Here is a 13,712-nt window from a genome sequence, read left to right on the forward strand (position 1 = left end):
CTTCTCAGAGCTTAAACAACATTTCACTGATTCCAAACAGACTAAAGATAGAATACTAACGCTCCAGACCTTCATGAGAGCACAGTGTGAATGTTGCATACACTGTGTATCTCTACCAGAACGGTGAAGACAATCTCTTTTCCTATATTGTTATATCTCTTAGTGAAAGTGCTCGTGTTTGGCAGATTGTCTCTCTCCTTGCTGGAAAATTAAAACCAGGTGTGCCACTGTCATTGACAGAAGGCCAAAGCGGTCATTATTATTGCAAACACTCCAGGAGGTCCAGGTTTGTTTTGGGGTTTTTTTCCAAATATTTTCCACAGCTATTTAAATCTTAAATTATAAGAGAGCTGGGTAGCCTGCGTAATAGTCATGATGTGCAACAAAGTCAGCATTTTGGGAGCTGCTTTTTTTTTGTCTTTTGGTTATACTTAGCAAAAACATGAACACCGTAAAAGACAACAAGTAAATCTGCACACATAAAGGTTCTGGCCCTTCAGTGTTTCCATCCATTCGATACTACATGTGAAGGCAGAAGGATGACAGGATGTTAACAGGCAGCTCCTTTCACTGGTTACTCTCACTTTGTGATGATAAATAAGTCAGACTTATTCAGAAGTTTTAAAAGAAGTGTCTTGTGTTCATTTCATCATGCAGCTTGTAACAATGAACTCTAAACAGGGAAATACTTTAAAATGCTAAATTAAAAAAAACACGAGATAAAGAATCTTAAAGGCACACACAATATAAATAAATAAAAAATAAAAAACAATTATATCGGGACCCTTCACAATTGGTACATAACGTATAGTCCATAGGGCTGTTTTTTGTACGACATTATGTATCCCTGGATCTTATTTAAACCTCTAAACAAGCATTGCATCAAGCGACTATCTCATGGCTGTCCTGGTCCTCGTCTGTTTTTACTGCTTGTATCAGTTTTTAACAATCCGGTTCATACAAAATCAGTGTTTTGGTCAGCTTTACCCCCAGCGTAAGGAAGAATTAGGCTGCTATAAGAGAAATTTAATTTTTTTTTTTTTTTTTTTCTGTAAACACAAGTGGAGAAATGAGCACCAGTCCAGCTGAACCTATGTCCAAGTTCAGCCCTATATCTGAGTGTTTGGAGCAATTAAAAGAACATTTAGTGTCGCCTTAAGTCCCATTAAAACATCACATGTAACATTTAGCGTGAGCATCTGACAGAAATGAGCTTAATCTCATCAGATTGTGTAATCCAGGAGATAAAATCACTCTAATGGCTTAACACAGATAGAAAGGGTCATAAAGAGTTACAGCTGTGTACTTTTATCCATTTACCATATTCCTTAACCGCCAGTCTGACTCGAGTACAGAAACACTATTGTTTCATTCATTTAAATGAGATTCCTGGACTGTTGTTGTTGCAGATGAATTATGTATGTGTTTCTGTGTTGATATGTAATAGACGTGCTCTCTCTGGGAATGTAGGACACGTACTTATGCATAACAATAGTCTTCAGTTAAATTCTCACCAACAAATTGGCCGTTTATCTCCCATGTCCTCCTCTTCATAAAAGAAAGTATTTTTTTGTTTATTTTATGTAGAAATCAGCTCCAGATCCTCTTTACCAAACGGCCGTTGCTCTGCATTCACATGATTGCCCCACTGTTTCCCCAGTACTTTCACTAAATCCCCCTCTGCTGGAGGACAAAGTCAGACGCCTGTCAGTGACACTGTACAGCTGATAGCCTGTTAAAATGAGCTGTCCTGGGCTATTTGAAATCAGACCACTTCTGTGTCCACACAATAACTGCTTATTCTGCTTAGTACAGTTGTTTTTGTCTAGAAATCATAATCATCTATAAACTGTTAAAACATTAAAGCTTTAAAATCTAATTTTACAAAGTACACAAAACCAGTCACGTGAATAAACTACAATGTTGACTAAGTTTGACTGAGGTGCAAAACAGATAAATCTTCTTGTGATTATATTGAACTGCTACTTTGAAAGATGTCTTAAAATACAACATGGTGATATAACACAGCAGCAGTAACAAAACAATGTAGCCTGTTTCTTTTAATACCCATTTATCTGATGTGTTGAAAGTGTACCAGAAATCAAAACACAATTATTTTCACAATTAAGGAGGTCTAAAAAACCCATGAATGATCATAAAATAGGTTCATTAAAATATTGGACTTAAAGTATCACTAGGTGTACATTATTATGTCAATAAATGGGCGAGAATTTTTTTTAAAAGCTTTTAAGATTGTCGATGTCCCAGGAAAAAACGTCGAAAAAATTAGGTGTTTTGGAGTTTCATGGAAAATAAAAAAAATCAAGTATCTGGGTTTGGTTTATAGCATGCTCTAAGTTTGTAAACAAATGTGTATTAGGTTAAACCGTTTTGGCTTAAACAATAATAAAACATGTCTAGCCTATACAATCTCAGTGGTTTCTTCTTAACGTAATAATATTAGTCCGCAGTAAAACTTGATTAAAGTTATTTAGTGAACTATGGAGGACGTGCCGCTCTCCCATGCCCCCGCAGGCCGGTCGGACCTCCTCTCCCTCCGGCGGGACAACCTTTAAATCCCCGGCCGCGGTGAAGTGGCTCCTCTCGGGGGAAAACCTGCCTTAGGGCGCCGGCGGACAACATGTGTGGTGTCTACCTCAGTCAAGAAGAAGCTTCCGAGGATCATTTGTTTTTGTTGAACATCCTCAGTGCAATGAGAGGATTAATGAAGCGCGTCTGCCGGACCCATATGTCCGCTTTGCTTCTGCTGGTGTTTAATTATAACCGGATAGGCTCCTCGGGGCCCTCGTCCTCCTGCAGGCACATCGACTTACTCTATGCACATGTATACTACTGGACCTGTTGACGTTTTCAATATCAGGACGGGAGCAAATAAAAACAACATACTGTATATAGTTCAATGCACTTGTTACATGCTTACTGTTTATTTACCACAGTCATTGTCACAGTTAAAATAAAAGAGCTTAAATATTTAGGCTACGTGTAGATTAGCCTGTTTAATTATTTTAAAGGTTTACAATGGGGGATTTCCCCCCTTAAATAGCATTCACTATAGACCATTGTAAAAACCACCAATAAGACTTATTTTTTTATTTAACTAATTTTCTTGGTTAAATTCACCTTGTTGCCCTGCAGGTTTATTGGCCTATATTTTATTAATTCATTTTTATTTTTTTCCTTTATTTTGCTTTATATTTAGATCATGTGAGACTTTTTTTAGCACAAGTATTAAGCACTTCCACTTTGTCATGACTGCTGCATGAACTGTTTACGAACATCTTATTCAAAGTCATCCATAGAAAACATGCTGAGGTTTTTTCCTGGTGTTTAACAAAGTGCATTACGGACGGTGTTCGTGTACTTGTCTGTCCCTCAGTTATTGTGTGTCTGTTGGTGCTAATTGGGGGTCAAATAGAAAACAAATCACTTAGCCTACACGGCAGCAAAAAGTCACAAAAGAGTTAAAGAAGTCAACTTGTAATTAGACAGCGCAAGCCCCTCCTCCTCTTCCTCCCTCGTCTTCTTCGTCCTTAATCCTTGCACGAGCCCCTGAACCTGCTCACTCTTCAACCGTAAACTCAAACTCTGCAACAGATATCTGGGCCAATAAATAAACTTTATAAAGTTATGAGCTAAAACACAATTTTTTAAGATGAATAAAATAAAGCAGTGATTTGTTAATTCATGTCACGTGATATTTAGCCGGGCTATTATTCCAGACGAGTTCTACGTGATTCTGTCTGCAGAGCCGGATTAAAAAGTACCCAGATTGTCTTCTTGCATCACAAACAGAACAAATTATATTTTAGCATCCTTTAATTCCACTTCACTGTCAGGATTTATTTTTCTTATTATTTATTTATTTGGGCCTGTGGACAGCAGAAGTCTTTTCTCTTCTCCCCGTGTGAACTGAGCAGCGGTGCACCCTCAACCATGAGAGAAGCCATCAATACAAATGTTGGATTATCCTCTTTACGAGCCTAGATTAACATAGCTCGAACATTACTCACATTCCTCATGGCATGGGCAGAATTTAAGGACTCTGGTGTAGAAATAGAAAGTCTGGGGAAATGATCATGAAGTTTGGCACTAAAAGTCTACATGGCTTTTATGCTTGACATAAATTATAAAAAAAATTAGATCATACAAAAGTGACAGAAACAAAGAAAATATATGGATTTACACTTCAGTCACGGCAGTGTTGGGTCAGGTCAAGTGGTCTTTATTGTCATTTAGTGTGTTTGTGTCCTTTTCACAGCACATTACAGCTCAAATTAACCATATCATTTACTCTGCACTCCCTATTCAATTCAACTAATATGTCCGTTTAATAATTTATTTATTTAACACTCAACATATGGAAATGAATCTATTAAATTCACAGCTGGGTTTTTGTGTCAAACTTGCATACAAATAACAAAAAGAAAAAAAGTAATCTAACACATGGGGAAATGATTCAAAAAACACATAAAGGAGACATAAGCAAACGCAAACGGACTGATTGTCTCTGATTACTAAACCTATCTCTTATAAATTAATAGTGCATCAAGGTTCATATCCGAGCTGCTTTTACTCACACACACTCACTCACGCACACACACACACACACACATCATCTCCACAACACACATGCACACAAATGCTTTGATCAAAGGGGCCCTTCAGCGTGCCAACAAAATAAAAAAAAAAAGACAAGAGAGAGGGGAGTCTTTAAGGAGCTTAGAGAAGAAAACCTGACCTACTCCTCAAACTCAACCCAAGTTAGAAGACTCTTTTGATCCTTTTTTTTCTTTTTGGTCAGCACATTTGTTCCGTGTCCTTGATCAAAGATCGAGAGAATCAGTCAGTAGGCTATGTTCAATAAATTAACCCAACAAGTGAGACCTGCAGTCCTGGAGGTAGAAGTTGGGGCCTTAATTCTTGTCGCGCCCAACTTTAGGATTCAATTCGCCTATAAAGTCTGTTTGTTTTTTTGTAGAAATTGTCCCTTTATTTCTCTCCTCTCACAATACTTGAAACTTCCACGCAGACTGGTCTTTGTAATCCAAACAGTCCGCGTTGAAATTGAGCTTCCACGATGACGTTTGGTCCTTATAGTCCAGGCAGTCCGCTGCTCCAGTGAAACCCAGACCTGCCGCTCCGTACGCCGATGTGGAGAGCGAGGAAGCTGGGCTCAGGTGGCTGTTCACCCCGCTGCCGCCCATGGGGCTCATGGTGGAACCCGCGGCGGAGAGCTGGTGGTGCATCGGCGAGAGGTAGGAGCCGCAGTCCATCCCGGTGAAGTAGGACGAGGAGCCCGTGTAGCCCTGGTTGTAGCCCGATGCCTGGGTGTAAGTCATGGGGTATGAGCGCTGCATGCACGAAGAGGAGGAGGAAGTGGACAGAGGGTCCGAGAGAGGGGAGATAGAAGCCGGGCTCCAGATTGACACCGGCGCTGCGCTGCTGCTCACAGCCGGGAGAGGTGTGCTGGAGGGCGGCGTGAACTGGCCACTGGCTCCGCTCTCTGAACTGACCTCTCGGACTGGAGAGCATTTCTTCTTCACCGGTTTGCTGACCACTTTGTTCTGAACTCCACTTTGGGTTTGCTGGGCCTGCTGGCGGTGTTTGGCTCTTCGGTTTTTAAACCAAACCTGCAATGAAAAAGCGTTCGAATCAGGCTGGCATACTTAAATCTCATTAGGGATATGAGTGTGGAGATATTCAACTGATTGTTTTAAAGGGACTCCAAAACCCCTGCAGTGGTTGGGTAAATTAAGAGAAATCGCCTATCAGGAAGTCCACGCAATATTCATCTATATATACATCCGATGTAGGCCTAGTGACATCAAATAGCATAATTTAGTCGTGTATAGTGTTGATATATTTTAGACAAGTGGGTAACTTATAAAGTTTTGTTTGTACACCCAATGTGATCAGTCACAGAGACGACATCCCCTCAAGCATTTCTCTGACAATGAAGACGACACTTTACTTTTCTCGACTCTTAAAGACAACTGATCTGTGAAAAGAGGACATTGTAGTTTTGAAATATTTGACTGACCTGCACGCGGGACTCGGGCAGGTTGATCTTTAAGGCCACCTCCTCTCTCATGAAGATGTCAGGGTACCGGGTCTTTCCGAACAGGTTCTCCAGCACGTCGAGCTGAGCCCGCGTAAAGGTCGTCCTCTCTCTCCTCTGTTTGCGAGGAGCACCTGAAAAGAAGTGAGTTGACAAATGGTCATTAAATTATAATATATAATAGCTTTTAATGACAAACCTCTGAAACGCATATCTGGATAACATATCTTGACTCAAATGTTTAAAATGAGAACTTTAAATTATGTATTGAGGCTATGTTTATTGTCTGGTGCTGTATGAATTATGAATTTCGTTTTCAATCCGAACTTGTCTTTATTTTTTATTTTTTAAATGGCGCATCCTATGGTTTATTACCTTGGTATCCCACAGAAGGATGCAGCAGGTCCACTCCTGAAGCAGATAAGCTCAGTCCGTTCACCGTGTATGGTGGCTGTTTCAGATAGGACATCATGCTGGCGTTCGAGCGAAGGGGCACCAATTTGAGGGAAAAATAATCGAAAAATCTGGCGAAAAGTACGTCTTTTAATCCTCTTGCGTCTCTATCTGGCTTTTTCACGTTGTCCAGGCGCACCTGAAGCGGGACATAAAACAGGATGGTTGTTTAGTTTCGTCTGTGTGAGCTGGTTTTACGCACGGCGGCGGTTTTTGCACAAGTGGGCGTCCACACACTCGCGGGGCTCTTAAAGCTGAGTTGAGACCCCCAGCTGTCCCTGCTGGACTGAGGATGTTCTGTCTGGTTGACTGGCGTTTACGCCATCACCCCCCACTAACACACACACACACACACCAACCGATACTATAACCCCGCCCCTTACCACTAACACCCCCTCCCCAAACACACTCCTCTCCTAGTAGCACCAAAACAAAACATTGTCGTTAAAATGCGCACACTCGTGGGCCCCTACCGGGTTCTCAATTAGCATATACCCACAGGTTAGGCGAAGCTAAATAGACAGCTGATTGGGGGGCCATTTGCAGAAACAAAGCCCACTGTTGACCGATAAGTAATGCTGATAACAAAAGAGTTAAGGGCGCAAACAAAGAGGCCAATACTGCAAACTGAGCGCGCTTTCACATACAACTCAGCATCTTCATTTCTATATCTTGAGCCCATTGTTGGTTTCCACTAAAACCCTTGTACATTCAAATGTAACGAAATTAAAATACGAAGGACAACTTTACCAAATAATTAGAAACATGGAGGTCTCCCCCCAAAGTTAGTTTGGGTATATTTCTGACACTCTGGGTGACTCCCCCTCCTCCGCTAATGAATCGCTCCCGGTAATTAGATTTGGAAGGTGAGACTATCGATAAGTGTTGATTAGAGGAAAACACTTCATCTTAATCTAAACAAACAAGGAGATGGACCACTACAATTATGTACACGTATACGCATGCTGATGGGGAAATAAAATTCGAGAGGTTTTTTTTTTTTACCCCATAGTCTACTTTCAAAATTCGATTTGAATAACGGAAAGCTCAATGTGGATGAGATCTGTTAAAGACATTACCGTTAAATTTAGACAAAGACTTCTATAAACAAAAACATTTATAATCACAAAATAAGAAAAAATATATTATTATTAACAAGATATAGTTTAAAACATGTTTTATTGCATTTTCATATACGTATACAACGTTTAACATTCATTAATAATTCGTCACACATTATGCTACATTGTTGGGAGGAATATCAAAAACTAAAAATGTTTTTTGTTTGAATAAGAAATGTCTATTAGAAAAATCTAAAATAACATGGTCTGTTAGAATTGTTACCAAAAATAAATAGCTACTAAATAAAGCTACAAATATTGTTAAATATACATTAAATTAATCATAGACATTTTTGCTCCATAGAGCATCATTTCATGCCTAGAAGCCAATAAAAGAGAAAATACTGAATTCAATCAATACACAAATCCAGCGCTTATTAGGCCGTATTATCCTATTTCTTTTCTTTTCTTCTTCTTTTTTTCTCTCAATAATAATAGCTAATTACCGTTAATACCATATGCTGTTGTATGGGGCCTCGTAACATTTCCAGTGACACCTACCTGTAGCATAAAGTTCCCAGGACCCCAGGGTGCTCCCCTCTTTCTGGTTCTTATACAGCCAATAACGGCCACTCCTCGATTCTCAATCTGTCACATTTTTTTTCACCCCGACCCACCGGTCGCACCATATCCGTTCAATACTAAAAAAAAAAAAAACAACCTCCCACGCAGCTATTAATTATGATCGGCTACATGAGATGTTTTTTTCTTCTTCTGTAAGAAATTAACGAGATAATCCGGACGGCACGCGCTGGCCTGATTACAGGACGCCAGCCACGACTCCGCATTCAGGCCTCCGCAATTTTCTGCGTCACGAAAATAAAACAAAGCCTGGCATTGTATTTATCAGACCAGCTGACTGCCAGACCCCCCCTCCCCCCCAGCCCCGAGCCCCCCTAAAACACAGACCAACCAAACCTGACACTCACTTTCCCAAACTGACACTTAATAACAACTAACTTATTATTACACACGTTTTTGATATAGTACATTGTAAACAATAAATGGGCCTATGAGACTCAAACCCCCCCCCCCCCCCCCCAAAAAAAAAAAACAAGAATAAACTGCCTTGCTAAAATGCCTCACACGCGTATTTACAGCCAACAAAGCGGAACCTTTATTGCAAATTAAATAAAACCTGTGATCCATGATTTAAACACAAATCAATCCATTACAAGTTGTCTTTGTGTGTTTTCTACTCCAAAATATTCAAGCTTGGAGTATGTAGTCAAACAGCAGCAGTTGCAGAGTATTATCTGAAGTTGTGGGCTGCTATTAATCGCTTGAATGACTCTTCGCTGCAGATCACGGCGCGAGGCAGAAAAGTTTACGCCTCTCCAATTACCTCCCTGCAGGCTCAATCCAGCGCACGTGAACCTGACTGATTTCAAAATTCTAACTGTATTCCTCTCAGTAACTCTGTTAACGTCTGTCTGCTTAAGGAGAAAAACAATTACTTACCTCGTTTTTTTTCGACGCGTGTTACTTAATGAAAGTGTATTTCTCTCTCCTATGCAGATGGTGTTTTTCTGTGAAATGCATGTGATTAGTTTCCTCCCGTTAAGTTCGTTGGATGCGGATAATACACAGAGATGCTCAGTATTTATGGAGAGAGAGAGAGCGAGAGAGAGAGAGGATGAGAGAGGAATTTTTGCAGCCAATGGAAATGAGAGAAAAAACGATGGTGTGCAGAGGTGTGAGGGGATGCATCAGTTGGAGAAAAAGTGGCCTTGTGGAGGCAACATCAACCCAGAGGCCCCCGAATCCCCAATAATAATTATGCCTTAACAATGACATAATTAAATAAAATCAACATGAAATATTTATCTCATAATCAACTTTAATGTATTAGATGGAGGTCTGATGCATTGATCTAAAGCAGCCAATCGGAGCTAAGCACCTGGGCTGGCTAAATGATCAGATAATTTTGTTAACTATCATCACCGTCCTATAGTGCTTATAATTATAACTGTAACCCCCATCAGAATTTAAATAGTATAAAAGGTGAACAAGCACAATTGAAGTTTTTTTTTTTTTGTGGCGATAAGTGGGAAAAAAATTTATTTGGGATCTGTCACGGTTTGATTCTGTGTAACCCTGTAAAGGAGATTTTAAGGGGAGGAGGAGATGGTGGCCCACAAAGCTACACCCCCACAACACTTTCTCATATATTCTTTAAAAAAATATAATAAAAAAAGTTACATTTTCTGGGTTAAACCACTTGAACAAAAATCTTTGGGTTGGATAATCAATACAGCCGTTTCTTGTGCATACAGGATTGAAAAGCTAAATGTCCAAATGGAGTATAAATGCCATGTTTTAAATATGGCTTCACTCTATTTTGACCAAACTGTGCCCTCAGCAGTCCAGACTGGACTGACTGTTGTTGATGCTCCCAAACAATCAGCAGGTTATTAACTGCAGGATGAACAGACTGTGAGGCTACTGGTTATTTGACCAGAATACTCAAATCAATACAACCTTCTCAATAAAAAACATGCTCCCCATGGAGAAAATCATATATTGTTTAAGATCTAATGCAAAGATGAAGTCAGTGCTAACAGGAAATCAAACATTTTGGGGGGGGAATGTAATTATTGTGACTTGATGTTGGTCATTATTGGCCGAGATGTTCTGCATAAGTGTATTTTCCCTCAGAGATTCCCTAAAACAAACAGTCGAACAGATCTGCTCCCTTGTTGTTCTTGGCTCCCACAGAGCTCTTTCATCTCCAGCTCTGATTCATAATTCATCAGAAAATATCTGACAGCCCGGGGGAGCGTTTGAGCTAAACGGGCTGCTGGTTGTAAAAAGGTGAAGTCTCTTGTTAATGTCTGTGGCAATCTGCCCTCCTCCTGTCTGCGGGCAGATTGAAGGAGTCACGCTTTTCTCCTCCTGCTGCAGGGAGACGAATTGAAGGCTAAGAATCGTGGGACTGAGATATAACACTCTGTCACTGTGTGTTTGATAATACAGGCTGGCAGCAGGAAGCGGGATTCGCGTCCTCCTCCTGCTGCAGCTCTTTGTTAGCCTAATGTACAACTGGTCTGTATGAATGTTGACAACAAATAATGGCTAAAAATTATAAGAACACTGACTATCAGATTTTTATTAATTAGATCAGTTGTTATTTAAAATTCATATTTATTTTTGTTTTTTATTCTATCCGTCCGTCCATCCTTATTTTATCCAGTGTTTGCATCATTTCAGTTCAGATTTCCATCTCAAGGTCAAATCAATGTCTTGCCCACTCAGCCCCATCTGTTACACACACACACACATACACACACACACACACACGACTCCTTTGGACATTGAAAATGCTGGATTTTTTCCATCTGCACAGTCTCATCGATAGATTTATTGATAGGTTTGTTGTTTGAGCAACAAACTGAAGGGAGCGTCCATGTGGATATTGAACTCCAGTGTTATCAGAAAAGGTTGCATGAGCTTTGGACAGCAGGTGTTTCTTTCCTGAGGAAATCAACACCGATGAGCCTACGAGTTACATGTATGTTTATGGACCTTAAGGCACAGTCACTGTGGCTGCTCGGTTTATCCAAATACTCAAATCTTATTGTGATCAAGTGCTAGATAAAAAAAGTAGGGGCTTTACATTTTTGGGACTTAGCTAAAATGTGTAAAAAAAATAAAAAAAATAAGCAGTATTGTAATGATGCACTGAACATCTACAGACCTTGTTCTGCTGATTTAGGATTTATCTAAAAATCTTTCTCCAATAATCCTGAATCATATTGCAATCAGAATTTCTATTAAAATAATCCCACCATGACTTTTTTCCATATCAAGCACCTGATACGGCTCACTACATGTCTGTGATATTATATTGGCTTTACATTCTTCTGTGAATTCTTGCATTGGGTGGTCTTGTCAATTTGAGCTTAGCAAGCATAACTAATATTTAAAGAGTTATTAAACAACCTGCCTTAACTTGCCTCTGCTTTGCAGCAGTATGGCACCTCGCTCACGGCTCCATTTAACTAGAACAACCTCCGAGCTCTACATTATCCTTCATGTAAGTTTATTGCTTGCAAAGCTCCAAATGTAATTACACTGTCTGCAGATTATTAAGTGACCGTCGACACACTTTTTGGATTGTTGAGTTTTCTTCTGACAAACTGTCAAAGTTTGGTTGAGTTTGGGCAACAAAGCTTCTTGTTTGGGTAAAATCAAGGTTTGTGGCTGTGGAAAAAGGTCTTTCCCAGAAGAATTCATTTTGAGTTGTATTTTAGTTTCGCAGAGTAAACAGCAGAGCTGTGAAGACAAACAACTACACTGCAGCAGTCAGAAAAATTGCCTTCATCCCGCAAAACCTACCTGGGGAAACAACATTTTAAGAGAGACCAAGATGAGTTGTAGGACTACAGTTGCTCACACCTGATGATATACTTGCTCCCTTCTAGCATGTTTTTATTGCAGTTACGATCAAATAATACAATTCATAGCATCCATGTGACGTCTTGCTCACCGCTGTGAGCTGCCACCTCCATGCTTTTTATTTCATTTGGTGTCGCTGAATGTGATGCACTCACTGACAACGTTGCTTTTCTACAAAATGTATTTGTAAGAAAGATAACATAGAGAGAAGGAGATTGTGGATTAATGCTGTAAGATGTTCTGCTGTCCCTTTGAGGGTACAAAAAAACTTCTCAAATCAAGACTTCTTACCCTCCATAAAATATTGAGTTAGCTTGATCAATATCTCTAACTTCCGCAGAACACTGACTGACAGTGACAGCCAACAGTGCTTGATACTATCGTTAGGTAACATTAGCTATGTTAGATAACTAGCACTCGCTGACACATGGGTGACTGTTTTGTCCTTCACTTTCCAAATGGGCATTACTGACCCAGCAACATCAAAAACCACAATACCTTTTTTCAATTTACACCTGCAGAAAACTTTCCTTTAAATTCCCTCTGCCCCCTCCAGAGCCGGCCTCCATCAAATCACATTCATGCCCCTCATTGAGATATACTGTACCTCCACCACTTGTGCTTTGCCCAGGGGAGGGTTGAATGTCTTGTCCCTGCTGGTAACTCGTTAACCTCCCATGGCCTGCGGCTAGTGTTAGCCAAACTGCGAAGCCTCTTACCTGGGTATTGGTCAGCAGGGACTGGCCCCAGGGAGCCCTGGACCCCCCATCAGGCAAGGGGAGGGAGGCAGGCGGGACAGAGGAGGGCCAAACAAAAACACAACCTGGCATCCCCACGGCAAACAGCCCACCTACTGACAGCAGGCATCTGGGGCACAACACACAGTAACTCTATTCACATTCGTATGAGGGCAAATACTAAGCAGCACTGTCACACACATCTACACACACACACACACACACACACACACACACACACACACACACACACACACTAGTGCAGGAGGCGTGGCTAAGATACCAAGTATTTATACAATCATATTGTATACATATTCAACCTGCAGCATTAATTAAAAACGTTTTGCATTTGGGTTCTTGCTTCTTTCTTGTTTAGAGATTACACCCCAAAATGTTGTAGTGTTTTCTAGGTCTATCGAAATGCTTTGAATGGTCTCTTTATCTTTACTTTCAAGGAAATATAGTTCATGTGGAGAACAAAGCTCAGAAACTGCAACATAGAAAGACTGACAGAAAGAGATTTAGGGAGAGAGTGACAGAGAGGAGGAAAAAAAGGGAGGAGGAGTGTAAAGTTAATCCAGTCTGAATCGACGGGCCTGGCTGCAGGAGTGACACTGAAAACAGTTTTTCTTTTCTTTTCTCTGCAAATTTGCTCTCCCCTCTTCTCCCTCACTCTTTGCTTCCTCCCGTGCCTCTCGCTATTTTTCTGCCTTCTTATCCTTTTTAATTAGAGGGGCTATTCTGCTGCACAGAGGACCCTAATCCCCAACTGACCAACAATGCAAAAAGCCAGCCTTTGAACAGCCGACCTGCCCTCCTCCTGCTGCACCCCCACCAACACCACCAATCGCTGCTCAGCCCAAAAACTTCACCGCTCCCATCGTTGGGAAAAGTGGCCTCTCTGCCTTCTTCATCTTTTCCTAC

The 13,712-nt window shown here is 40.6% G+C and overlaps 1 protein-coding gene across 3 annotated transcripts; it reads right to left on the reverse strand.

Annotated features, from left to right (window-relative positions):
* Window positions 1-3,976: 3,976 nt before the first annotated feature.
* Window positions 3,977-9,226, reverse strand: LOC306833156 (homeobox protein OTX2-A-like). 3 transcript variants are annotated; one of them, XM_079358245.1, is made up of 4 exons: window positions 9,115-9,226; window positions 6,455-6,671; window positions 6,062-6,213; window positions 3,977-5,651 (listed from the first exon to the last, which is right to left on the reverse strand). In XM_079358245.1, exons 2-4 carry the CDS (start codon window positions 6,549-6,551, stop codon window positions 5,025-5,027), a joined length of 876 nt encoding a protein of 291 aa, XP_079214371.1. In that variant the 5' UTR covers window positions 6,552-6,671; window positions 9,115-9,226; the 3' UTR covers window positions 3,977-5,024. The 3 variants fall into 3 exon arrangements, with proteins under 3 accessions (XP_079214371.1, XP_079214370.1, XP_079214369.1); XM_079358244.1 differs by having other exon boundaries at window positions 9,111-9,226; XM_079358243.1 differs by lacking the exon at window positions 9,115-9,226 and having other exon boundaries at window positions 6,455-6,831.
* Between the last annotated feature and the right edge of the window lie 4,486 nt (window positions 9,227-13,712).

The sequence above is a fragment of the Symphodus melops genome (genome assembly GCF_947650265.1).
Source record: "Symphodus melops genome assembly, chromosome: 1".
Lineage (NCBI taxonomy): Eukaryota > Metazoa > Chordata > Actinopteri > Labriformes > Labridae > Symphodus > Symphodus melops.

Excerpts from the sequence above, each read along its gene's own strand:
- LOC306833156 (XM_079358245.1), bottom strand. The coding sequence starts at position 6,551 with ATGATGTCCTATCTGAAACAGCCACCATACACGGTGAACGGACTGAGC. Across the intron at positions 6,214-6,454 it reads TCCTTCTGTGGGATACCAAG|GTGCTCCTCGCAAACAGAGG; the intron begins GTAATAAACCAT and ends ACTTCTTTTCAG. Across the intron at positions 5,652-6,061 it reads TGCCCGAGTCCCGCGTGCAG|GTTTGGTTTAAAAACCGAAG; the intron begins GTCAGTCAAATA and ends TTTTCATTGCAG.